The sequence below is a fragment of the Diadema antillarum genome, unplaced genomic scaffold, assembly GCF_040938485.1.
Source record: "Diadema antillarum isolate AM-2024a unplaced genomic scaffold, OU_Dant_1.0 seq00002010_RagTag, whole genome shotgun sequence".
Classification (NCBI taxonomy): domain Eukaryota; kingdom Metazoa; phylum Echinodermata; class Echinoidea; order Diadematoida; family Diadematidae; genus Diadema; species Diadema antillarum.
In genome coordinates, this window is record NW_027272665.1 from 191001 (window position 1) to 217022 (window position 26022).

A 26022-nucleotide genomic window follows, 5' to 3' on the forward strand; every position below is an offset into this window, starting at 1 on the left:
AATTTGGTTTGAACTGTTGGAAGCACTATCAGAGATGCTTGTAACTCTAATGGTATTTTCCTCTCTCATGCTTTATTTTGTGCAGCACTTTTTCCGCCTGACAAACCTCCGCATCCTGGGACTCAGCGACAATGAGCTGGGACGACTACCGGCCGAGATCGGCAACTTCATGCACCTTATGGAGCTGGATGTTAGCCGTAATGGTGAGTACGCAACTTGTTGTGATCTCATAATAGGCTGTGGGGGCGCTGTGGCATAGTGGATAAGACTAAGTTCGACTCCCGTCCAGTGCTTGCGTCCTTGGACAAGATGTTTTTACCCACTTCGTCCCTCTCGAGCCAGGTGTATGGGTACCTGGCAACGCTGGGGTAATAATAATGGCAGGGCCCTCTGGTAGAGCAGTGGCAACACCTTATTAATTCATATTATTGTTGTTGTTGTTATTATAGGTTTACTAAGTTTCGAAAGGTACCTAGCTATTTTTCCCCCCTGAATGCAGTATTTGGTAGTCCCAATTCATCTTTTCTGGCCGACTGCATGAAAAAGTTAGAATCCAGGAGTCCGTTTCATGAAAGTCTTATGAGAGACTCTTGACTGCCCGTCATTGATTTGTTTTATTTTTATCTGAATTACGCACTGTGCTCTACATACATGTGGAGCACGCACAGCGAGTCACCACTTGACTTACCTGCTCGCATTGCTATTAAACAGGTGTTAGTTTGGGGTTTGCGTATGTGTGATTTTATGGGTTTGTTGGAGGGAAAATATGGGAAAAGGGTGACTTCAAAATTATTTGCTTGCCTGATTCAGGCAAGCATTTTTCCCTCTTGTTCCAAAATGCTTGCCCGACTTCGATTTTCACTTGCCTTGGGCAATCGGGCAAGCACTTTTGTCGCACCCTGTAGTAGTCCACCTTACCTGTAGCCAAGAAGGTGTTATCTATCTTTTGCGAGGTTGTTTAGTCTACAGTATATCCTAGGATGGCAGTTTATGCAATAATAAAAACATTAGATCTGCTTTAAAATAACATCACTTGAATTGATATCAGTATTGCCGGGGCTGATTTTTATTCAATCAGTCCCCATTTATTATCCTCTCCCAAAACAACAACAACAACAACAATTTATGCAAGAGGCAGCATGTAAAGATTCATTTGCTAGAAACGAGGACTGACAACTTGTAAAACAGCCACTCAATCTCCCATGGAAGGTTTTTCGTTTGCTCCGCCTGGAAGTTGGTAGAGGGGGTGGGGGTAGTGTTTGAAAAGAATTCGGCTCTCGCTTTTCGTTTGTGAGGAAATTGAATCACAAGCCCAGAAGCCCAGTGGAAAACTGGAAATGTGTGCAAACTGTAGTCTTATTGTGACGGGCAAGACTTAATAAGGATTGTCAGCTACCCCCCATGGGGACAGGTTGATCTATGATCTAGCCAAGCTTCGTGGGGAATAAAGAAACAGTTACACTTTAGTTATGAGTCACATATGAAGAGAAAATAAAGAGAGAAAACAGTTTGGGCACTAGCTGTCACCCAGAGAAAGTGTTGTTGTTTTCCAGAGCAAATTACAAAACTCACCTTTTTTTCCAGCCGTGAGTGTAATGCAAGGATATTTTTGATATCATGAGTCACTGGTTGATAAGTTGCATGTTGAAATTGGGAAAGGAATGTTTAGATTCCTCTATTTCATGTCTCCTAACAGTGAACTTCAGGCCTATAAAAATACCACCATGTTTGAGTTGGCCAGTTGATGTACTAAACATCACTCAAAATATATTGCACAAATTATTCCTCATTGAGACATCACATACATCCCCTTTCTATGCAATTTAAGGTAAAAATGAGATTTGAGGGCAATTGAACGTATTTTGAATTGCATGCATTTTTTTGTTCGTTTATTTTATTGTGTGTGTGTGTGTGTGTGTGTGTGTGTGAGTGGAGCAATGCTCGTTCAAGACTGCTTTTTCTTGAAAACCCCATGACCGATTTTCATCAAACTTGGCAGGTAGCATCCCTAGGGGGTTAGGAACTCAATTTGTTAAAATGGGCACCATGCCCCACCCAGGGGGCCCCCAGGGGGGCCCAAACCCCCCAAAATTAAGGAATCTGTAAAAAGCTTCTTCTCTAGAACCAGAAGTGATAGAGCTAAGTTAATACTATGAGTTAGTACATTGATGACTGTAGTTTCAAGTTTGTTCATGGCAGAATCAGGGGTGCCCCCCTTGGGACCCAGGGGAGGGGGTGGGGAAGGGTTCTAATGGGGCCTAAATTGTACATTTTCATCTTCTTCTTGAGAACTCCATAACCCATTTTCACCAAACTTGGCAGGTAGCATCCCTAGGGGGTTAGGAACTCCATTTGTTAAAATGGGCACCATGACCCACCCAGGGGGCCCCCAGGGGGCCCAAACCCCCCAAAATTAAGGAATCCGCAAAAATCTTCTTCTCTAGAACCAGAAGTGATAGAGCTAGGTTAATACTATGAGTTAGCACATTGATGACTGTAGTTTCAAGTTTGTTCATGGCAGAATCAGGGGTGCCCCCCCTTGGGACCCAGGGGGGGGGGGGGGGGGGTGAGGAGGGGTCCTAATGGGGCCTAAATTGTACATTTTTATCTTCTTCTTGAGAACCCCATGACCCATTTTCACCAAACTTGGCAGGTAGCATCCCTAGGGGGTTAGGATCTCAATTTGTTAAAATGGGCACCATGCCCCGCCCAGGGGGCCCCCAGGGGGCCCAAACCCCCCAAATGAAGGAATCTTTAAAAATCTTCTCTAGAATCAGAAGTTATAGAGCTGAGATAATACTATGAGTGAGTACATTAATGACTGTAGTTTCAAGTTTGTTCATAGGAGATCCAGGGGTGCCCCTCTTGGGGGTAGGGGGGGGGGGTGGTTGGAAGGGTCCAAATGGGGGCCTGAATTGTACATTTTCATCTTCTTCCTGAAAACCTCATGATGAATTTTTGTCAATTTTATTTACAACACAAAGAAGAAGAAAAAAACCCTGAAGTAAAGCTTGATGTGTTAGTGTGTTATTTCACTTAATTCTTTTCCTCACATTTAGATATCTTCCCATTAACATACGACACGTAATGGAGGTGTTACTCGTAGGCCTGTACATCTCAGGGTGCATTTATCAACTCTTTTTTTTTTTTTTTTGGCAGAAACAGGTTTTTCAAATGGCTTTCAGGGATCTTTTTAGAGATGTTAAAACGCAAAGCTGTTTTGAGTATGGGTTTTGGAAAGCCTTTTTGAAAACCACAAATTTGTGTTTTCTGAAACAGGTTTCAGCCAGAACTAATTTCTAGAAGCAAGATAAATGCAAAGCTGTTTTGAAACGACTTTGTACTGCACTATATAATATGACCCCTTCTCCTCGGGTCAATAAACGATGCAATGCAGCTGCACAGTGACAAGGCCAGCTTTCCTGTTGGCGTTGAGTTGATAAACGCAACTTATTTTGGAAGGCGTTTGTAAAGGGCTTTGGAAACGACTTTTGATAGTGGGTATGGAAAGCCGTTTCAAACTTTAGGAATGATGATAAATGCAGCCTCAGTGTTTTAAGACTGAACGAAAACCTATATTAATCATGCATGATGACAAATGCATAGCGAAAGCTGTCTAATATACATGAAAGATTTGCTTGAGGTTTTCCTGCACTTCTGACTGACATACATGGTGCATGTAACTACAGCGCACCCAACTGCATATATTGATGAAATGAAAAGATGAAGACTGTGAACATTGCTGTACCTCTGAAACACCCTATACAGCGTAAGAAAAGCAGATTTTGAGTGTCACTGACCTTTAATACAATGGTTGCCAGAGTCACTTGGGTGCTTGAAGAATGGCAAAGAGAAATGGACAGATTTGCAAGTATGCATTTTAACAGTAGTAAACATCTGATTACTGTATGTCTCTGCGTCTGCGTCCACTTCCGATATTTTCTTTCAGATTCTGTCTCAATATGAGTCACACAAATTTTGTTGCTGATGAAAAAAAACAGACGTCACCAAAGGTTGTTCAACTTCATGCCCAGGTTGAGTTAGCCATGCTTGTAATAGATTCATTTGTTGTAATATGCATAATTTCTACTTGCGTGTCAGTGGATATTGACCACTACATGGCAAATTTTTGTGGTGACTTACAAGAGAAGTTTGCCAAGCAGTGCCATCCGACATTATTATTTTGTTTGTGAGAGTCAGACGCTCCTTACATAATGAAAGTGGTAGCTGAGTTTTTCTTAAAGGTATTTTTGGCGCAGAAACTGCAGCCACCTCTCACAGAAATTATGAGAAGATTTTGATGGATCGGAATGCCATCTCCCCCGTCTGAGGACCAGGAGTGTGAATTAAGTTTTTCGTCCCGTCGTCTCAAGTACGAACTTGGGAGATTACAGATTCAATCATTGATTGGAAGCTTTCCCCCGTTTGCCGACGGGAATTCACCGTAAAGGATGACAGAGATGATTCTTCCCTGCCCACCTTACCTCAGTCGACTCCCCCGCGGAAACCCAAGTTGACCAAAAAGTCATCGTTTGCGTGAACTGGGTGACGTATGAAGCCGGTATAAACAGGCTTCCAAGAATTTGGGGTTCAAAATTTAGCCTACGCAAGAGTGTTGTGTGTTTTGCAAGTCTTTCCGTTGTGAATACAATGTGCATTCCTCTTGAGTACTGATTGTGGTGATGGTGGGTTATGGTTCAGCGGCTGTGGTGCATTATTTGTCTGTACTGCTGCAGTTTCAATTTTGCCTCGCAATTTTTGTGGCTGAAATGTGGCATCTTCCTGGAATATGATCAGATTGACAGGAAAGGGTAATTCCCAACAGCAGTTTGCATGATGTCCAGTGTAGAAGTGATGGCAAATTTTGCACAATTTTGATCTTTAAATAAAGAGAAATGGAAAAAATATGACAGAAGTTTTGATGAAAGAGGAACCTTCCTCATGCTATGATAATAAATGTAACAGGATTAATTAGCAGGGAAGACATACACCGCCTGTTAATCATTTTGTGCACAAAGGCATAGATAATCATCTTTGTTTTGCTAAGTATCTTGGTGGATAACCAATGAAATAAAAATATTTTTTTTTAACAGAAATAATAGTGTATAATTGATGAGAATATTGATGAACGTTTGTACTTCCATTACAAATTTTAGATAATTTCTATCAGTGTAAACGTGGTAATTTGCTTACTTATAATCCTTGTGATATTTTAACTCTTTATGATACTCGGTTGTATGTTTGCAGTTTGCATAGTAATTGTGTAATGTTCCTTCACAATGTCAAGCACTTGGTCCTTTCATTTTCATATTTCTGCTATTTAATATTTTCTGGGAAAAAAATCCAGGAATAAATGGGCAAACAAACATAAAGGGTTTTACTCATGGCAGGCTTTCTTTGATGAAGAGTATATTGCATGTTGAACTTTGGTATTATAGAATTGCTAGCTTAAAGATTGATAATTGCGCCTTTGAATGTTTCTGTGACAGATATATGGCGCCATACAAATGCTGTGGATCATCATCATCATCATAATGAAGTTGCAATCATGCATTATGTGATATGACAGATTAAAAGAATTATAAACCCTTTTCATTTATTCATAGTACAAATATTGTATCTGTGACATGTATTATTTGGAATAATACTACAGCTTTTACATAGCTGGAACTCATAATTTGGAACAACACTCTCAAGTTTGGAATGATGAGGTTAACAATCATAAGTATAAACATCTGATATTTGTAGTGCCTTGTTGGTAGTAATGGTTTTGCACGGTGCTCGTAAAGGCAGAAATGCTATTTCCGACCCCTACTACCAACCACTTCATGCATGGCCATAAACATCTTGGAGTGGTGCACCATGTGCAAGTGCTTTCTGCTGCGCTGCATGAAATATTCATCAGGTTGTCGTGACTGTTGCGCCTAAATGAAGTCAGTCATATTTCTCTCTGTAAACTGCAGTGAAAAGAAAACAATAAAAGAAGAAGAGGTGTGGATAGTGTAGAAAGGAATGGCATTGGCAGGGCCCGACATTAGCGATGGCTTGGCGGCCTGGGGCCACTAAAAATTTATGCCGGGCCACTAAAAATTGATGCTGGGCCACTAAAAATTGATGCTGGGCTACCAAATTTAAGAAAAAAAGCTCTCCTTTGGTGACGCCATCCGGCATCTCTGTATGTATTCAAAATGGTATGTTATGCTTGCTTTTGTTCTGGACCACCACACAGTACCTTTTCCGGGGCCACCAAAATTTCAGATTTAAAGATTCTAGTTGACTGAACGGGCCACTAGAGAAGAAAATTAGTGTCCAGCCCTACATGTATATTGGGAAGGAAAAAAGATGAGGAAGAACTTAACCCTTCAAGAACCTCAACTTAACAAACAAACAAACAAACACAAAACAACAACAGTGCTCATCAAAACAAAACAAAACAAAACAAAAACACAATATCATTATGAAAACAAATAGGCCTACCCCAACTGGAGTTGTTCTGCTCATTCTAGCAACATACTAACGTTGTCCCATTTGCCGATCTATATTACGAGGAGAGAATGTCCTTCTGTCTCTCGGCTCTCAGAATTGAAATGCAACTTGTAGTGAACTGACAGAGGAAAAGGAATGTTCAAAAAAATGGAGACCATTGATTCAAATAACAGTCGTGATAAATGACATGTGTAAGTTTTCTTTGAGATTAATGACTTTTTGAGCCTGAATGCTTGACATGATCAATCAAAGGAAGAAATATAGCAATATGAAATCAGTAATGGGAGAGATATGAAACCTAAGGCATGTGAATGAAGTCCACAGAAACTTTTGGTAGCTCTTTTCAAGACTTCTGCATACTTCTTGTATCTGAGTATGGTTTGTCAGTATTTAGATAGACATGAAATAACACAAGGTAAACTGGAAAGGAGAATCACGCTTGTGGTGCGGCTGCAAACTTTTGCCGCAGGGTGTATTGACACCATAATCAGGGCCTTGCCTAGCCAGGCATCTCACATTATTGAATTTCCAAATTTCATTACTCATTTTCTTAGGGATGATTGACCACATTGCTTCTAGTCTTTCTTCAAGTCATTTCTTTTTCTTTTCTGGAGTATTTCATTCTTGAAAATGTTTGTCAAAGTTGGTAGCATCGCTCTGAGTGTCATTGTTTTTCAGGAAGAGACTCGCCTATTCTAGAAAAGCAGCTTTATTAGATAGGGTATTTAGTGTCTTTTTTTATAAAAATATGAGTATGCTGATCTGTGTAATTGACTTCATTTACATTCCCATATCTCTTTTGGGAGTGCTGTACACGTTGTGTATCAAGAAATAATGCGGGCCACACTGTTAGCACAGTGTTAAGTAATAAATGATGCATTCACGGAGGCTTGAATGAGGCTAGAAAGATGGGCAGTCAGACGTTCTATTCATTTAGGGGATCATGTACATAAATACTTTATTGGATTTACCTCTTTAACTTCTAGGAGTTTATAGTCTCTGAATCTAGGCCATGAAATGAATGCAGAGAGAAGAGAAAAAGGGGGGTGGGGGATATGAAGGGGGGGGGGGGACAATAGCGATGAAGAAGAAGAGGGAGAACAAGAGAAAGAGACAACATGCACACCCCCTGCAACACAGATCATCACAGCCGTAGGTTTTGGCAGTACACCTTTGACATTTTATGACACCGAAAAATTAGGCCAAATGTCTACGATCTTGTCTTTACCATTTCGAGAAGGGCTGGTAGAAGATGTGTGAGCACTGGGTGTAACGTGGGCACGCTGGTCTATTATTGACCTAATTAAGACTCAGAGTGACATGATGCACACATATTAATGTATATGTGCAAGGTGTACCACATGAATGATTAATTGCTCAAGGGGCAATTTTGCAAACATCCCACAGGCAGGGAGTAGGCATCCTTTTTTTTTTCCAGTGTGTATGAGTGCAGTGGCAGTATTGTTTGTTGTTGTTTTTTTGTCAGTGGTTGGAAGCATGATAGGGAACTAATGAATTTCTTCATGAAGTGCTTTATAGAAATGTTTGCAACTTCATTGGATGGGCAAATTAAAAAGTGCAGTCTAAACAAAATGGCAGAATGGAAGGGCTTCAGAATTCTGTTCCCAAATATGGCCCAATGCCTCCCCCCCTCCCTAGCTTATATGTAATGTAAATGCCAAACCAGTTGAGATATCTAGGTCTTAGTTAAGGTCGACTTCTGATAGAGAAGATGCTCAACACTTTGAAATGATACAGTATTGCATAATTCATCAGGACTGGATAGTCTATAGCCAACCAAAATAAATGATGAAATCATAAAGATAGGCCTGTAGGATTATGTTTTGGCAACAGGGGCTTTGTTGGTACGAAGACTATTGGATTGCTCCGAGTTTTCCCCATGACTGTGTAGAACAAAATCTGAACTTATCAAAATCCTTTGGTGGTGTTGGTAGAGCTGAGATAATGTAGGAAACATTCCATGAATCCAACTGCAAGATGTGTCCCACAGTGACCTATCCTCTGGGTTTCCAGACAAATTGATGCAATCCCTGAGATGAAACAGCTAGGTACCTAACTGGTGTGGCCCTTTAAAACTGTCTATCACTGTTTTTGGTGACATGAAAATCTTTCTATTGTCCTGAATTTTTGAGATGATTGAACAAGATGGACATACATTGTACAGGTTTGAATGGTCCACAATATCCATACTCTGCCCCATTCTCTCAAATGAGTGTCTGTCAGAATATGGAATATCTGTATTAATACCAAGGAGGCTAATATTGCAGCAAAGGGCGTGGTAGGACTAGGAGGGGTATCATACTTTCTCCAGAAACAGCTGGTATTCATCACCAAGAAAAGTGCAATTTTCTTTTCTCTCCAGGATCTTCCACTTTTCCTCATCCTCAGCTCTGTTCTGTTCTGTGGACAGAATTGGGAGGGCTGGAGAGAATGAGAGATGGAGAGAGAAAAAAAAGTGATTTATGCTGCATTCCTGGCGATGATGTCATATTTATTGGGTTTTTGAGGTGAGGAGTTTACTCAGGGGTCAAGAAGTGGAGGACGTACTCTTTTCCCCAGCTTTAACCCCTTGAATGCTTCCACTATGATAATGCCATTGGCCCTGTCCACAAACATGCAGCCAGTGGTAGTGCTATGGACTTGTTAACAACTCCGTTACTTAGATCAATATGAAACCTTTTCATATACCCCACAGTGTACAAAGTTTGCTCAAATTCTTGATTATATAGGCCTACACTTTATTTGAGGGCTTGGTTTTTTTTTTTTAAAATGAATTAAAGGTATGTTGTAGACCTGATCTGAGGACCGAATGTTGTATGGGTGACCCGATTGTATAACACAGTTATTTTGGTAACTACAATGTTACTAGATATTTTATTTCGTGAGTTTACGCAAGAACTTACAGTGAGAGCCCGCTCAACGCGCGCGCAGTCATATCGCTTCTTCGCACGTTTTGCACAAGGGACTAAGTTCCCTCATCGCAGTCTAAATCAAGTTTTTATTCGTCCTTTTTACTGTGCATCGTCACAATATCTTATCATATTGTGGATTATTATTATTTATAGCTCAGTTAGAGCTGACTTTGCTTCGGAAGAGGATTTTTATTCACGAGATATCGCGGGATGGAAATTCCGCTTTCCGCTCCCCCACAGCATACAGCTAAGTCTGTCGTGGGTGGCACCACTAGTACGAGCGCCCTGCATACAGCTAAGTCTGTCGTGGCGATGGTGACTATTCGTATTCATCTAAAGAGAAATAGATGGATTTCTAGCAGATGATTATGAAGAATATTTGGGCATTTTAGTGTTGGAAGACTTAATGGTCATGCCCAGGGTGAATTGTATGACTTCATATAGCTGCCAAAGGCCAAGGCTAAAAATCACACAACAAAAAGTACATGTGTGGGACTGAATTGTATGGATTATTAGGTGATCCGAGTATCCTCTCGGATCACCTTCTGTATCTGTACGGATTCTTTGTTTTTCTTCTTCTTCTTCTTTATTTCTCCTCAAAAGTTGTGCAGAGGTTAGCTCAGAAAGTCCGCTGCCTGTCAATTTCAAAATTATATCATGTATGCATCATGTCCCAAAGACGGCAAATCTAATGTATCATTGTGATCAGTCGACCGTGACGTCACTATGACGTCATTATATGAAAACACATTCTCAATCATATCTCATTAATGAAATAGAATTTTTCAATGAAATTTACGTCACATATATTTAAAGTTATGCGCATTCTACTCATGTTCTCAAAATTCATATTTTCTCTTAAAACGTGCGCGTACGCGCGCGTTGAAATATTTGTATGCTCCAATCGAGCTCAAAATTTTTTTGCACACGTTTCAGACCATTTGGAGCATTTTTTGAAAAATTGAAAAAATCGGACGGACGCGTACGCGCGCGCGCATATACGCACGCACAGCTCATATGCAATTGAAATTTCCAGTTTTTTCACTTTGATCGCATGTCTGAAATGTCAAGGAATATTTATACCACGTTTCAAGTCAATCCGACTCAATATGACGTCATACGGGGCCGTCAAAGTTGAAATTCCGCGCGCGCGTCAATGGCGATATACAGTGCAACTATGCCAAAAAACTGCCAATTTTAAATCCGATTTTACTCGTCAGGATGGACGGTGACCCCCCATTTTCTTGACATATATTGAAAGCTGATGAGTTGTACATGTCATTTCATGGGTAGGCAATGCTGACAAAATGATTAAAAGATATCAAATTTCTTAATAAAGTAAAAAAAGTAAATTTTCAAAATGACGTCATCAAATTACAAGTTTACTCGAGCGTATCTCACTTATCCTCTGCCAATTTTCTCCCATATTTCAGTATGTTGTAGCTTATGAAATGTTCTTTCATTAATGTAAAAACAACATTTTGATTGGATGACGTCATCGCCTCGTAAAAATGGATTGAATGTATCCTTGTAGAATTTGACCAGTTTACGTGTTATCTCTATGGGAGAGCAGTTTTTCTGGCAGTGAAAATTGACATGACTCTCTTTTTCGAGCACTAGCTCACTTTTGCTTCGGTGAATTTTTCCCAGATTTTAGTATGTTGTAGCTGAGACTTTGGGCTATCGTAAGTGTGCCCTTCATTTTTTCATACGACGTCGGCATCACGTCGAAAAACTTGGTTGAAAATGGCACGTGGCTTCGATGCAGCATCATTTTGCTTAATACACAGGGCCTATGGAGCATGAAATAGGTCATTGCATAGCGCATCCGACTCGTAATCCTAAGGTCCCTGGTTCGAGGCTCACCCCTGCCAATATTTTTTTTCATTTTTTTAAACACTTTTTTTCTTCTTTTTCTTTAGTTAGTCTTAATCTCCCTTCCTAACTTTATCTTTTTCTGATTTTTTTATGCTTCTCCTTCAAATTTCTATAAAATAACATATTTTTTTCTTTATTTTTCTTTCTTTCTACTACTTTCTGTGCAATAGATGAACAACAACAATGGCTATCAATCCCATATTTTGCACATGTTTAGTTCATGTCACGTACATTATTTCATAAAATAACAACTACTTGATCAGACACCATCTTGGGTATGTAAATTAGGGTCAAAGGTCATAAATGTGTCATCCTGTGTCTTGGTGAATACATGTCCTATCTTTCCCATATTTTGCACACACAAAGACCATGTAACAAGGATCATTTCACAAAATAACCACTTTTTGCTCAGACGCCATCTTGGGTGTGCAAAGTGAGGTCAAAGGTCATATGTACTTCTTTCTGTATTTTCGTTATGACGTGTTATCTCTATGGGAGGGATTTTTTTTTAATGTGAAAATCGACATGCTTTTCTTTATCGAGCACTAGCTCTCACTTACCCTTCGGTGAATTTCTCCCAGATTTTATGTTGTACCTAAGACTTTGCATTTTGCATCTTGGTGAATACCTGTCCTATCTTTGCCATATTTTGCACACGAATATAGACGATGTCGCAAGAATCATTTCACAAAATAACCACTTTTTCCTCAGATGCCATCTTGGGAGTGTAAAGGTGGGTCAAAGGTCATATGTATTCGTTGCTGTATCTTCGTTATTCAGTGTATACAGAATTGGTACCAAAGATGGCAGATATGACTCCCTTTTCTAAATGAGAATCCAAACCTCACACGGCCAATGTCTCTAAACACAGATGAAACTTGTATTGTCATGCCTATTACGATCAGGACTCGAATCATTGATTAAAAAAAAATCGGATCACCTTAATTTGTCAGTGATGACAAATTACAATCTCTAGTTATCTTTTTTTTTTTCTCACTCTATTCACATTCCACCCAACATACCCTGTCTGAGTTATTTGATGGCTAGAGTATACATGGATTCTGAAATGACTTTTTCATGGAAATCCTTTATGTGTGCATTGTCATAATTCCTTTATGATTTGCTGCATTGGGATAAATGAAAAACTTATACAGAAAAATGCTTCCTTGTGATAGTCTGTAGTGGCTTTGTGGACATCATCACAGAGCATAACATACAATTGTACATCAGGACTTGACACTTAAACTTTATTCTCTGGTGGCTGGTTCAGGCCACTAAAATCTTTAGAATTGAAATTTTGGTGGCCCGAATTATAAATAGATGGGAACAGAACAATTTATTTTGAATCCAAAGTTCTTGATCGAGCCACCAAAAGAAAAAATGTTTTGCCCTAGGCTACCGCTAATGCCAAACCCTGTACATTATAGATATGACAAGGCATTGAATTTGAGATAACCACCCAAGAATTTAGAACAACCATCAGAATTTGGGAGATTTATTAACTTTCCGCAAAATTGTCCCCAATCATTTCTCTCTGACATGACTCTCTGTGAAGTTAATGTAATGAGAGAGCTGTTGGTCGACTTTAGGGTTTATGATCTTCCAGATGCAAGGTACGAGTTTGTACAAAGAACTTTGCAATGTAAGCAGTCTTCTGCTTTACTCTCTGTGAGAGAGTGGTGACATGAAATGTGGACATGATGTGTTTCTGTGTTTATAAAGCATGAAGTTTAGGCTGACATACTTGTAACTATGATTCTCACATCTTGTGGAGACAGTGAATATGATGCATCATACTTTGTTTACTGCCTGCTGCGTGGGAGACCCATTTGAAAGTCTAATGTCTGAAAAGGGGCACACCCGCTGGTCAATGTGATGATCGCAAGCGTTGTGCAAATACAAAATGCATTTAAAACATGGAGAGAGAAAAATATGCACTTCAATCGTATGCAGTGCAGTACAATTGAACGTTGAAATCAAACCCAGTTTTCATGGCCAAGTGTACTGTAGTGGTTGATCGTGTGTCTCACATGGCATTCACTCACAAAATACCTACGACCATGTGTGGGACTACATGTTATAGGGTTCAAATTACAATGATTAGAATGAAAATCAGAAAGAGTATAGCTTTTGTCGTCACGCGCAGTGGTCTTTGCAGCATGTAGTATCATTCTTGTCACATGAATTTGTGAGAGTAGAAGATCACTGGATAAATTTTTTCTATGCATGTTAAACTTTTGAAATGTCCCACGTTGTCCAAACTCAAGTTTATGTACTGGCACAAATTTGCATAAGTGGGACTACCTTTACAATGAGCGCATAGTGACAATTGAACATCATGCAAGTGTAGCACGTAACAAAGGGACAGAACCACGTATATGTAGTTTGATGTCCTTTTTTTAACATGATGTGTATTAAAAGAGTGATGCATATTATCAGAAACTGCATCGTTTTTGTAGAAGCACTCGTAGACTTAAAGATCCGGTTACATGGGGAGAGAAGGGTAGTCTTATCGCATTGATCTTCATTTGTTGCCTACTGGGGTACATTTGAAAACCATGACTAACGCAGCCTGCTATTCAACAAATATGTGCATCAAAGCACATACATGTGTACACATCAGTAACATTCGATTCCGGAGTTTAGATTCTATGGCTGAGTGCGTGCTTTCATAGGGTGCGTTTATCAACTCCTTTTCTCGACAGAAACAGGTTTTCCAAACGGCTTTCAGGGAATTTTTGCGAGATGATGACTGCAAAGCTGTTTTGATCATGGGGTTCGGAAAGCCTTTTTTTAAAACCGCAAATTTTTGCTTTCCGACACAGGTTTCCAGAAACCTGTTTCTAGAAGCCCTTTGAAGTGAGATAAACGCAAAGCTGTTTCGAAATGGCTTTTTACTGCGGTTGCGAACCATGCCTTCTCCTCGGGTCATAATGCGCAATGCAACTGCGCAGTGACAAGGCCAGTTTTCGCGTTCGCGATGAGTTGATAAACGCAACTATTTTGGAAGCCGTTTCTAAAGGGCTTTGGAAATTGCTTATGAAAGGGCTTTGGAAACAGCTTTTGAAAGCCATTTCAAACAGGGGAAAGATGATAAACGCAGTCATAGATATCAGTACTAAAGGGGGGAGGGGGGGGGGATTTAAACCTTAGCCAAGGCCACAGGGTCATTAACACCCTAGAATTATGCATGCATCCTTGCTAGAGAGAGACAAAAATCCTGGATCAGGGTACTGATCTCTATCACCACCTAAAACTGATGACCCATTTCAGACCTGGCTGAAAAGGTCATACTTTTTCCTTTCCAAGTAATATTGTCAACAGAGAAATAATCAATGACAAAAGCACAACTTCCTCTTCGAAGGCTATTATTTCATCTCATTCAGTGACTTTCAAGAAACATTTCGTCTGTTGAGAATGAGAAGGGCGCTAAGTGGTCATGAACACTGTGGGTTTAGTGGCAACTTAACGCCCTTATCATTCTCAGCCGACGATTTTATGTTGAAACCCTTGAAATAAAGAAAAAAATAGATAAAAATAAAGATACAATTGTATGGGATATTAACTCTGCTGCTGCTGTATGGATGCATAAGTCAAGGAAGGAAATTCTATTTCTTTTTGATTTCTTTTTTTTCCATTCTGTGCACAAATGAAAAGAGTTATTCTGTGAGAAAATTGTATTCAAAGATCAGTGTTAATAAGATGATTCCTTGTCACAGCATACGTATGTTTGTCATTTTATGTGTTGGCCTGGTCTCCTGGGAGCCAGAGACTCAGAGTAGGAGGCATGCATGGCTTGAGTTGACTGCCCCTGGCTGTTCAGGGGAGTAATCGAGTGGATACTCTAGGCCTATTTAAAGGTGATCACAGCCCACAACAGCGCTCTGTAACAGAGTTATCGCTTTACGCTGTATTGCTCATTTCACACGTCGCGCACGTCTGTGGTGAGTGCGCAGATGTGGCGCATTGATCACTGCTGCGGCTAGTATGTACCCGCAGCTTGGTGGATGCTGGCAACCAGCCAAGTCGCCTAACGATGGATAAAACAGGTTTTGTTGCCCGATTTAATTTATCGCCATCAATCCATAATCACAAATAAATTGCCGTCGGGCAATTAGGGTAGTAGGGTGAAGCAAGCAGAGGCATGTCATTATCTATGTATTACTGTGCAATGTGCGTTCTCTACACCACAAGCACCAACACGGATGTATGCATGTGGGATTGTGACTGCTAGCACACAAGTATTTTTGCAGAGTAATGTTAAATTTCTAACAAAATTATACTCCCATTTATAATATGCAAAAATTATAAAACAATCAAAGTTCATTGCAGTTGGCCCAGCATGAGAAGTGAATCATGCGGAAAGTTAAAACGGTAATTAGTGCACTATAGGCTCTCCTCTTTCATCTTAGGCTGGTAAACCTTTCATACCAGCTTTCTCTCGGAAGGTTTGCAAGCAGCCCTTTAATCTCAAGCTGTTCAGTCCTATGTGCACATGTGTAGCTCATCTCAAGCAAGGCACTAATATCCTCCCCCCTCCCCCTCCTTCTTTCTGGAAAGAATGAATTGAGGCATGGGAGGGGGGCTGTGATGGGCCTCTCATCACATACTGTCCTCTCTACTGGTCGGCCGCGCATCTCTCGTACCGTTGCGATTTAACAGGGAGCGGTGATAGATCGGTGCCGCTCACAACATATGCCACCTCCATTCTTTCTCCGTTACAGGCTAGAGATGGCTGCAAGATGTACGCACATTTGGCAGAGTGAGCGTAAGAGAGAAAGAGATGGGGGGGGGGGGGAGGGGGAGGGAGAAACAAAAGAAGAGAATCTATTTTCACTGTTTTGCATCCATGAAAGGTTAGCCGAATGAATAATTAATTGCACCCTCCTCCCCCGACCCCCTCTCTTCTCTCTCATCTAATTCGCAGTGAACGGTGGTGATCAATTTGTGATCTCCATAGGCACCCACCCCGTAGGGTTGGACCCATTACTGCTGTCGTCCTCGGGGCTGTAATAGCTCCCTCGTGTTTGTCCCCCGCAAAATTTGCTGACACGATTGCGTATGAAAGGGACTGCCCGCACCACTTACTCATGTTTTGAACGTAGACAGTGCAGTGCGTAATGTGTGACAAATTGATATGGAATTCACCGAGAACTACCCTAGTAGCCCATGAATAATTTTGCTGCTGATTGATCGAGACCAGATGATAGCATCTATAGGCCAAAATAACAAGCTATCATACTTTTGAAACGTATCTTTTAGTTTGAGTTTGATTGGGTTAGTGGCATTTAAAAGCACATTTTACATACATACATGTGCGTGTACACACACATGCGCACACACTGTTTATAATGTACACACACACACACACACACACACACACACACATATATTCTTTTCTGTCCTACCAAATGAAAAGGTTTCTCTCCTTTAGTTTAATGGTGAAGACAAAAGTAAATCCAGATAGAGTATATGCTTACCCTTGATAAATAGCAATGCCTGTTCAGAGCTCTCACTAAGGCAATTTATGTGACTAGTGTTTTGTTTTGTATTAATATTTTGAAGGTTATTTTTCCATGTGTTTTCTTTTTCCGACATACTCTGGCCAACCATCACAACCTGCAGTCTATAAGTTCCTTGCACAGTGCCAATATTGATAGTTAGATGTCCTTTTGTAGTATCCGAGAGTGTGTTTAAAAATGAAATAAAAAGTGGGAAAAGTTTTAATGGGTGCAGACACGTAGTCCATCCCCCATTAGTGACCTTCACATCTACGGTAGATAGCACCGAGCCAAGCGCCACGGGCGTGGACCAAACATTCGATTCGCGACGAGATAGCGCCAGTGGGCAAGAATGGGGGCGCGACAGATAGCTTGTGAGAAGTACTCTGGTGTCTTTATTTTTCTCTGTCTCTTTCTCCAATGCACTCCTTTGTGCCATGGGCGACAAATATTTTGTTGTCTCCTACATTGTAGTTACCCTCCTCCTCGTCGTCGTCGATAAAGGTTAATAGAAAGGGAAGGAGTGGACAGGGAGGTGAAAGAGGCCATAGCATGTAGCAAGAGTTAAAAGGTCAAAGTTTAACAGTATCGTCCAGTGTATGTTGTAGGTGATGCCTGGCTGCTGCTTGTGAAATTGAGTGCCTCCTACCAGTTATTTTAATTCCAACACCCGATGTGTTTTCCAAGAATGTACAATTGATTTTGATTTGGTGCAGTCTGTAGCTGTTTCCTATCTAACTCATGCAGTACCGGGATATGAAAATGTTGTTGACATTCTATGGAAATAGGGTATCTGATAGTAATGAGAGATTTAAAGAGAGTTTAGTGTGATTCTGATACTACTTCATAAAGATTAGGGGCCAAGATGTTACTAACTGTTAAGATCAAACAATTAAACGTCTCTAGTTGCAAGTCGTGAAATTATGAAGAACTTCATGTGCCTTTGATATGACGTTTGTAGGCGAGGAAATTTGGCAAAAACTCTTGAAATCTTTCCTCTTAGTCAGCCAGTCTATTTTGATAAATATTTATTATTTACGTATCTATTTCATTTTTTACAATTGATAATTTTTATGTATGTGTTTATTCTATTATTGTATTGATATGATATTTTTTTCGTTGTGGAATGATGTCATCAACATGTTCCATATATTTGATGGTCGTTGAGTAGATTACATTACACTTGTATCTTGGCTTTTATCTAGTTATCTAGTAGATGAAGCTTTAATACATAGCTCCATCTGTATAGTAGAGCCAGGACAGTTGAAATAGTTTATTGGAAAATGATAGATATCAAACATTTTGAACATCTAGCACAAATTTGTTTGTTATTGTTGTTGCTATTTGCATGAAAGAAAAATTATGATAATTGAGGGGAAACAGTGACAAATTGTAGAACACAATGCCTGGAGTTGCATGTTTTGACCCCCAACTTGTTATGCCCCAGAAAAAAAAAAAAGTGAAAGAGCAAAGATTTTGTGAGCAGAATTCGCATGGCCATAACTATGATGACTTTTTTTCCCCCTTTTTTCACAATTATTTATTAATTAATTAATTAATTTGTTTGTTTGTTTGTTTGTCTGTTTGCCAGGATTGAATACTTCAGGCCCCTGCATCCATAACCCTCACCTCACGGTGGTGACCCATCCACCAAATGCCAGATCCTACTCCTGACACGAAAATGAGCTTGTGCTTGAGCTTGTTAGCTTCACATGGAGATTGACATTTTTCTTTGCTATCCTTCTCCTTTTCCCTTTCCTTTTTGCCATTCTCTTTATCCCGCCATGGGTCAGCGCTGATCCTATCTCGAGACCGCATGCGCGATCATAGCGTGCTTTTCACCCCTCAGCGACTTCTCTCGTGATTTCCAAAGCAGGCATGCATGTCCTAATCGTCAAAAACGATTAGATCGACTCCCATCGCCAAAGAACATTTATAGAAGAAAAAAAAAAAGCCCTGTCTCGACGTATTCTAGTCTGAATTTGGCAATGATGTATTGAATGTGAAGGTTTCTTGCCGTCTTTTTTGATCAGTGGCAATTAGCAAAATGGAAATGGGATTATGATGTTCTCATTATTCTATTCATGTGATCTTATATAGAGAATCATAACCAGAGTACTACCAGGCTATAGAGAGAGAAATCTGGAGGCTATGAGGCAAAGTCTTGTAGATGTAGTAATGGTTAAAGTAAACAGGAGTATTATATTACATCATTTGATTTATCTTTTTACTGCCATGTTCAGCTGGACAAGATAAACTCATTGACCTCCAAAAGGACAGGTAGGCCCTTTTTTGGCATTCAAAGAAACTAGAAGGAATTTAAGAAACAATTGTACACATTAAGGACACATCCTACCCTGTGGCATGTGTTCCATTTGAAATGTGTCATGTGTCTTTGTTGTAAAAACTGTCATTGTCAAATGCAATTGGGAGGGAACTATCACAAACCCAACTTTTGTTGCCTTCATGCCAGTCGTCTTGTATGGAATGTCAGTATGTTTACAAGATGCAGTGCAGTGAGCTGTTTGGTATGGGATAAATAATATCAATGCTAGTAATAGCAAGATCAGATCAATGCTATTTCGAAGGTCATATAGGATCAAACAACTGACATCCAATTGGACAATCTTTCTTTCATGTTTGACATTCTACAATCCTGTAGTCTGCAGTCTATATCAGCATTACAACATATCATATTAAAAGAAAAAATTCTTTTAATTCTTTTTTTTTAAAAGACTTCAAGGAGTATGAGACTGAAATAGGAGTGTTGAAATTGTCTTACCATTAGCCACAACCTATGCTGGTGGGTATGATTTTACATGGTTCTGACAGAATTTTCTTTGAGATAGTTCTGCTTCTTAACCCATCCCCGTCAGCTCCCACAAAAAACGTGGTTTTTATTATTTATGACCAAAAGAGGGCGTCCTAGGACCTCAGGCTTGGCCAGGAGCTGTAGAATAATTTTAGCCAATCACAGAGATCCTTACTGGGACTCAGAAAAATAATTTATGCAAAGAAACATATTTTAGAATGTCTCTTATTGGCCAAAACACCTGCCAGGGGTTCGAGCCTGCTGAGAAACTAATCAATATTCATGTTTACAGCGCGCATGTATCTTTGTTGCCCCAGCAACTGCAGTGATTTCTTACGCGCGGTATCGTGATATCGATCTCCTCATAGAGTGCTTGACGATATCTCCTTGTGTGTGTACGTGTACTGCTATGCTGGGGCACGGGGGTGTGTGTGTTGAATTCCATTTACGTTAGTGAGTGTGGGTAACTTCTCTAGGTTTCCCGTCCATTTCTCTCTCTCTTTTCTCTCTTTTGCTTTCGTATCATTCTATATCTTTCATTCTCAGAGTACAATCGTACTTCTGAGAGTGTTTTGTTCATTTTTTCTAAGTGATTACCTCGTTTGCAACAATTTAGAGGTGAGTTTTTGTCCTAGTGTTTGTTGAGTTTTTTGATTGAACACGATGTAGCTTATCTACGTATGTGCGAAAACGTAGTTTGTGTGGCACCCACTCGTTACTTTTCCGTGTAAGCATTTTTGCCGTAGTGTCTTCATCGTTCGTCTTCCAAGCATCGTGTTTTCACCCTAGTTTTTCTCATCGTAGTTTTTTACCTCGATTTTTTTTTGGGTGCAAGATGTTCTGTGTATTTTTTCTACGGTAATATGCCATCGTTGATGATCTTCGTGTATTCATTACTAGTTTTTCACCTCCGTTTCATTTTTGTGTACAACTAATGTCTAACGTGGCGTAGTTACAAATACAACTATGTTTAGAGGGACCCCGTTTAGAGCTAGTTAGCTAGGTCTGCGATGTCTGTATCGTTTGCTGATATGTCTTGTGAGCTGAGAGTGACTATGATGGGAGTGATATTCAGGGTTTTGCTGTGGTTGAGGTGATGGCAAGATGTAATTTATTTTGTGTAACCATGTATGACATTGATGATGGCGAGTAAAACTACGACACGAGTAGCCTAGCCTAGGCCAATGACGAGAGTGACACTGAAGAAACGGGGGCTGATGCTCGCTCGTCCAATCGTGCACGGGAGTGGTCTAGAGACCTGCATTACAGTTGTGTATTTATATTTTTTTTCCTTTTTCTTATTCACTCGGGTATTGTGCTACCAAAATTCGTGTCTCTGAAGAAACTCAACCAAAAGCTTGACAACAAGTTTGCATCAGGTCTATTCTGTAGTACTAGCACTAGGTTCTAGATCTAAATCATAATGGCGATGCTAGTTTAGTTTTCATTTAGAACTCGATGAAATCCATTTTCTTTGCTCATTTTTCAACTGATAAATTATTTAGAACTGTACTTAAATTCTGATGTACTGCATTCACCATTGTAATAAAAAAGAGCCTGCTGATCAGGTGTTTCATTGTATCCTTTTCATTTCCTCCCTATCCTTTTGGTTTCCTTCCTGTCACTTTCTTCTTTGACCCTGGATGGAAAAAAAAAAATCCCATCTTGCCATGTAAAGACAGAATACATAACCATCATGAAATATCATGACATTGAAATAATACTAAGAAATATTCAAGTGACCAAAATACTTGTTTGTGAAAATAAATAACAAATGAAAGGTGATTTCTTTATGGAGCAGTTCTTTCAAATGTCAAACAGCTTCGATAATGAAGCAAGTGAAATCTGAAAACTATCCTGGCAACAAGTTGAAATTGATAGGGAATTCTGACAAAAACTGTCACACCATTTGATGTTTGAATTTGTCTTTTTATTGGATGAGGTTATACAACTAAGTGCCGCCGATAAAATAACAATCCTCTCAATTTGAACAAGAGTACACTAGTACGACTCAGTAAACAGCTGATGATTTATGCATCGTATCCATGGGCAACTGCGGGGTAACTGCAAGAAGGCGCAAGAAATTAGACTTGAGTCAAGAACGACTATTTATTATTATTTTTTTATTCAAACTATTTTTTTTCTTGGACTGAAAAAAACCCAAAATATTTCATATTACGCTTCTAAAATATAAAATGAATATATGAAGTCTTTTTATCGTGATTTTATGAAGAATTAGAATTATTGAAAAAAATATTGATACTAGACGGGCTGAAGAAGGAAGTCTAATTTCACCCCAAGAATTTGCAACACACCGCATCTCGGGTGCATTCCTAGCGTTCTTGCCGCACTCTCACGATCACCTAGCTAGGCCATGTGCACAAGCCAGTCACATGTTCACAGTACACACGTTGTTAGCCAGTTCACCGATCTCATTCCTGATCTCGTGCGTGTAGAAAATTCTCTCAAAACTAAGCCAGACATGATTTTGGAAAATACATTACAATGTCAAGACCTTTTCAGTGGACTTTGAATTCGCTATTTGTCTGTTTTAGCTCTTGAATGTACGACTTCGAACGTCCGATTTGTTTTCTACTACACCACGTGGAGTTCGTATTTTTTCAGCCCCATGCTTCTCCACACACGTCACACTAGCACTGTGTACCTGTACACACACAAGCCATCGCGATCGAAGTTTGAGCGATAGCGATAACATGTGCGGAGCAGACATGCGGATTTCAGCACAGGGTAAATGAGTAGTTGAACGTATCACGATTGTAAAACAAATCTTTTTCTATGTCTCTGCAAATTTGAATTAGGCTATCTCAGCATAGATAGATTATGATACATTACAAAATAGATTAGCCATAGCAAGAACTTGCTTACATGAGAGTTATTAGATAACGTTGCAAAATAAAAACCCCGTCATTGAATGGAATGTTCCAGAGCTATCTCGGGGGGCTCGAGGACATTATGGACACGTCGATTCGCAAGTGGGTAAGATGTGATTACAGATGGCTTGAAATGAAGAGGATTTATCGATGAAATACACAGAAACAATATTTTTTCATAATTCCTGCACAATTTATTATTTCTTTTCATAAAATTCACATAAACTAGTGCTGTATTGAGTCAACTAAGTGCATATTAGCACGAGTGTACACGCATCATCCCTCCTGCCTAGTGGGAATGACACAGGCAGTTTTTTCGATGACGTATGAATGCTCTTCGCGTGTAGATCGCGCCGTAGGGAAGATCGCGCCCAAGTTCATGGCCAACTTACTAGGCAGGCACGATATTACAGATTACACAGAGGCCCGTACGTGGATGGGTTAATCTGCTGGTAAAAAACACAAAAACACACACACAAAAAAAAACACCTCATGATATTGTGATATTTCATCTGCAGTGATGTATTAACCATTCAACAAAATGTACCCAAATTTTGGCAGTATCTCTTGTGAGCTACATTTGTTTTTCCATTTGTTCTCGCATTCATTTCTTTTTTTTTTACTGGCCTTTAAGAATGTAACCTGTGGGCTCCCCTGTGCATTTACCCAGCCGGCTTGACCTGGAGAAAATATGGCATCAGTTTTCATGCCGTTGTTGTTGTTGTTTTTAAAAAAATATATCTCCAACCATGATTGCATACGATGCCAGCGGTGTGAGAGCTCCCGATTGGAATACCGGGCTTGATTGGATGAAGAGAGAACTGATAAAAAGATGTCTGGAGTGTCGTGTAGCGAGTAATCTTGATGGCAGGGAGGATACTCTTCTTCTGCCTCCATTTTCTTGTCTTGTCTATTTCTATTTTTTTTTTTTTTGCTTGTGTCTTTCTCTGTGCCCCCCCCCCCCTCCACACACACACACTGAGGTTTTCTCGATTCCACTGTGATTGGTTACTTTTGTGGGACGAAGGGTTAGACCTGTCACTCATTCGGACACAATCTGTTCGCCCGCAGTACCTTGTTGGGTACCCGGAGAAATTATCATCTCCGTCCATGGCTTGCATTGCCCCCTCCTCCCCCCCCCCCCCCATTCAATTTCATTGAGGTTTCAATGCGGTATTTGGGTATTTATGATACCAAGTGCATAGTCGCTCAGAATTTCAGGTATGATTGGTATTGCTGTTTGCTTATTCTCAAAGAGTTTTACAATTGGATTGCAGGAAGTTGTAGTTGTAACCCAAGATCTGCAATCGGGATTGGGGGGGGGGGGGGTTAGGGGTGAGGTTTGTAATGGAGTATTCATCTCTAAATAGCCTTATTGAACACTTATTTTAGTCTAAAATTGGCTGTTATTGCAATATTTACTCTATGAATATTACCAAAAGTTATGATCATTAAATGATAAAAAGATTTGAATTTGAAATTTGAAAAAGAGTGTAAAGGTGCATCCTGCTTTTTTTTTTCCTCCGAAAAGGCCACTCTAACCTAAAGCAAATGAAACATACCACTATGTGCCAAACACTAAATAGCATGTTTGATCTGACAGTTGAGTTCACCCAACCTGTTCTGACAACATGTTTGTGGGGCCATCTTAGGACAATATTTTTGATATTCATTAATTCATTTTTTTTTTCAAATATGAGTAATGAATAGAGTTCATTCCCTACAACATACAAGTCTAGAAGTGACCATGTGTCTTTGAGGATATCGGAATGATACAGGTCTATGAAATATAGGCAATCAAAATAAAAAAGTAGAGGAAAGAAAAACAAAAAAATCTGTGATTACACTTAATACCGTTATTGTTATCATTATAATTATAATAATAATAATAATAATTATTATTATTGCTATTATTATTTTCATTGTTATTGTTATTATTGCTATTATTATTATTATTATTATTATTATTATTATTGTAATTATCATTATTATTAATATTATCATTATTATTATTATTATCATATGACTTGTATTGCTCCAAATCCACTCCGTAGAGTGCTCAAGGTGCAATTATACTATTCATATACTGTAGGCCTATACTGTTCATACTATCATAGCATTTGCGTGCAAAGAGTTTTGTAGAGACTTTTATGCTTCCTATATGTAATAAAACAGTCTGTAGCAACCATATACATATGTAGTGTGCTTCTACCATGAAATCATGCAGGTTGGAAATGTAAACAGATGAGTCACCTGCTCTTCAAAATTCATATTCTCTTCAAACTGGAATCAATTTTACTCTTACTACATTTATAAATGTACACAGTTTGGAGCCAGAGTCAAACTACCCAGTGGGCGGTGTCAGAGGGGCTGCAAATGTAATCCACAGTTCGACAGCGGTGGCCATTGAATTTGTGTTCTGAATTGTCAAATCACTTTGACCACAGTTGTCAATCTGACTGGCAAAACCAAAATGTAGGTCAAAAGGGTGGTGGTGTGGGGGGGGGGGGGGGGGGGAGATATATGTAAACACATTCAGGTCAGTAGGAATGAATGCATAAAGAGAAGTTTGCGGATGCAGGTATTGCCCAGTTGTTGGCCAGTGGGGGGATTCCACAGGTGTGGGAATAATGCCCTGTGTTTGAAGGGAGGTTTATATAGGGGGAAAAAAAAGAAAGAACAAACAGCGGTGACCTCAGCTGATTGGAATGTGGTTTGATATTGGTATATTGCCTCATTGTTTGCCTGGTGAGGTTGTATGAAGCTATGTACAGTGTGCAGATGCATGTGTGTATGTGTGTGTGTGTGTGTGTGTGTGTGTGTGTGTGTGCATTGTGTGTTGTGTGTGTTGTATGTGTGTGTTTGTGTGTGCATGAGTTTTATGTGTGTGTTTGTGTGTGCATGAGTTTTATGTGTGTGTGTTCTGTGTGTGCATGAGTTTGTGTTCTTGTGTGTAAAGTTTGCACAGACTGCTGAGTGGGAAGATACATGGTAAACTGTTCAATATAATCGATCACACACACACACACACACACACACACACACACAAGGCTCTATTTCTACAGCGCAAATATATATCAGCTCAGATTTTTTTTTCCCCCTGTGGTTTACAATGTATGTGTGTGTGTATTTAAATGTACAAAATAACTTGAATGAAAACTGACATTATTAGAGATTCAGGGACAAAGTCAACAATACAAGCCAGTCATATAGATTTGGCTAATGTGACATGAGTCAACAGCGTTATAGTCCTGTCTGTCATTGGATTTTGATATAAATAAAAGCTTAAATCTGAAAGCCCTGACAAAGTTATAATCACTAGTTACATTTCATCATGAAGAATATTTGCAGATCCAACAAGAATGTGCACCTTTATGATTCTGTGTTTCAGTCAAAACCACTCTGAATTGTGCAAAGCTGAAAATAATATGTAATCTCACATTGTGTCATTCATTTGATTTGTTTTTCTGTCTTTTATAAATTTCATCAGTGAAAAATTGAGCAGAGAAAATGGGATTCCA

General features: G+C 39.6%; 1 protein-coding gene across 1 annotated transcript in view; it reads left to right on the forward strand.

Moving 5' to 3' along the window:
* LOC139713597 (uncharacterized) overlaps positions 1 to 26022 on the forward strand; it is a gene marked incomplete at its 3' end in the record, with an annotated part of 94586 nt that overhangs the window by 32242 nt on the left and 36322 nt on the right. The window contains exon 2 of the mRNA XM_071625304.1: positions 86 to 203. Coding sequence (XP_071481405.1) covers positions 86 to 203 — 118 coding nt within the window. The remainder of the gene's footprint in view (positions 1 to 85; positions 204 to 26022) is intronic.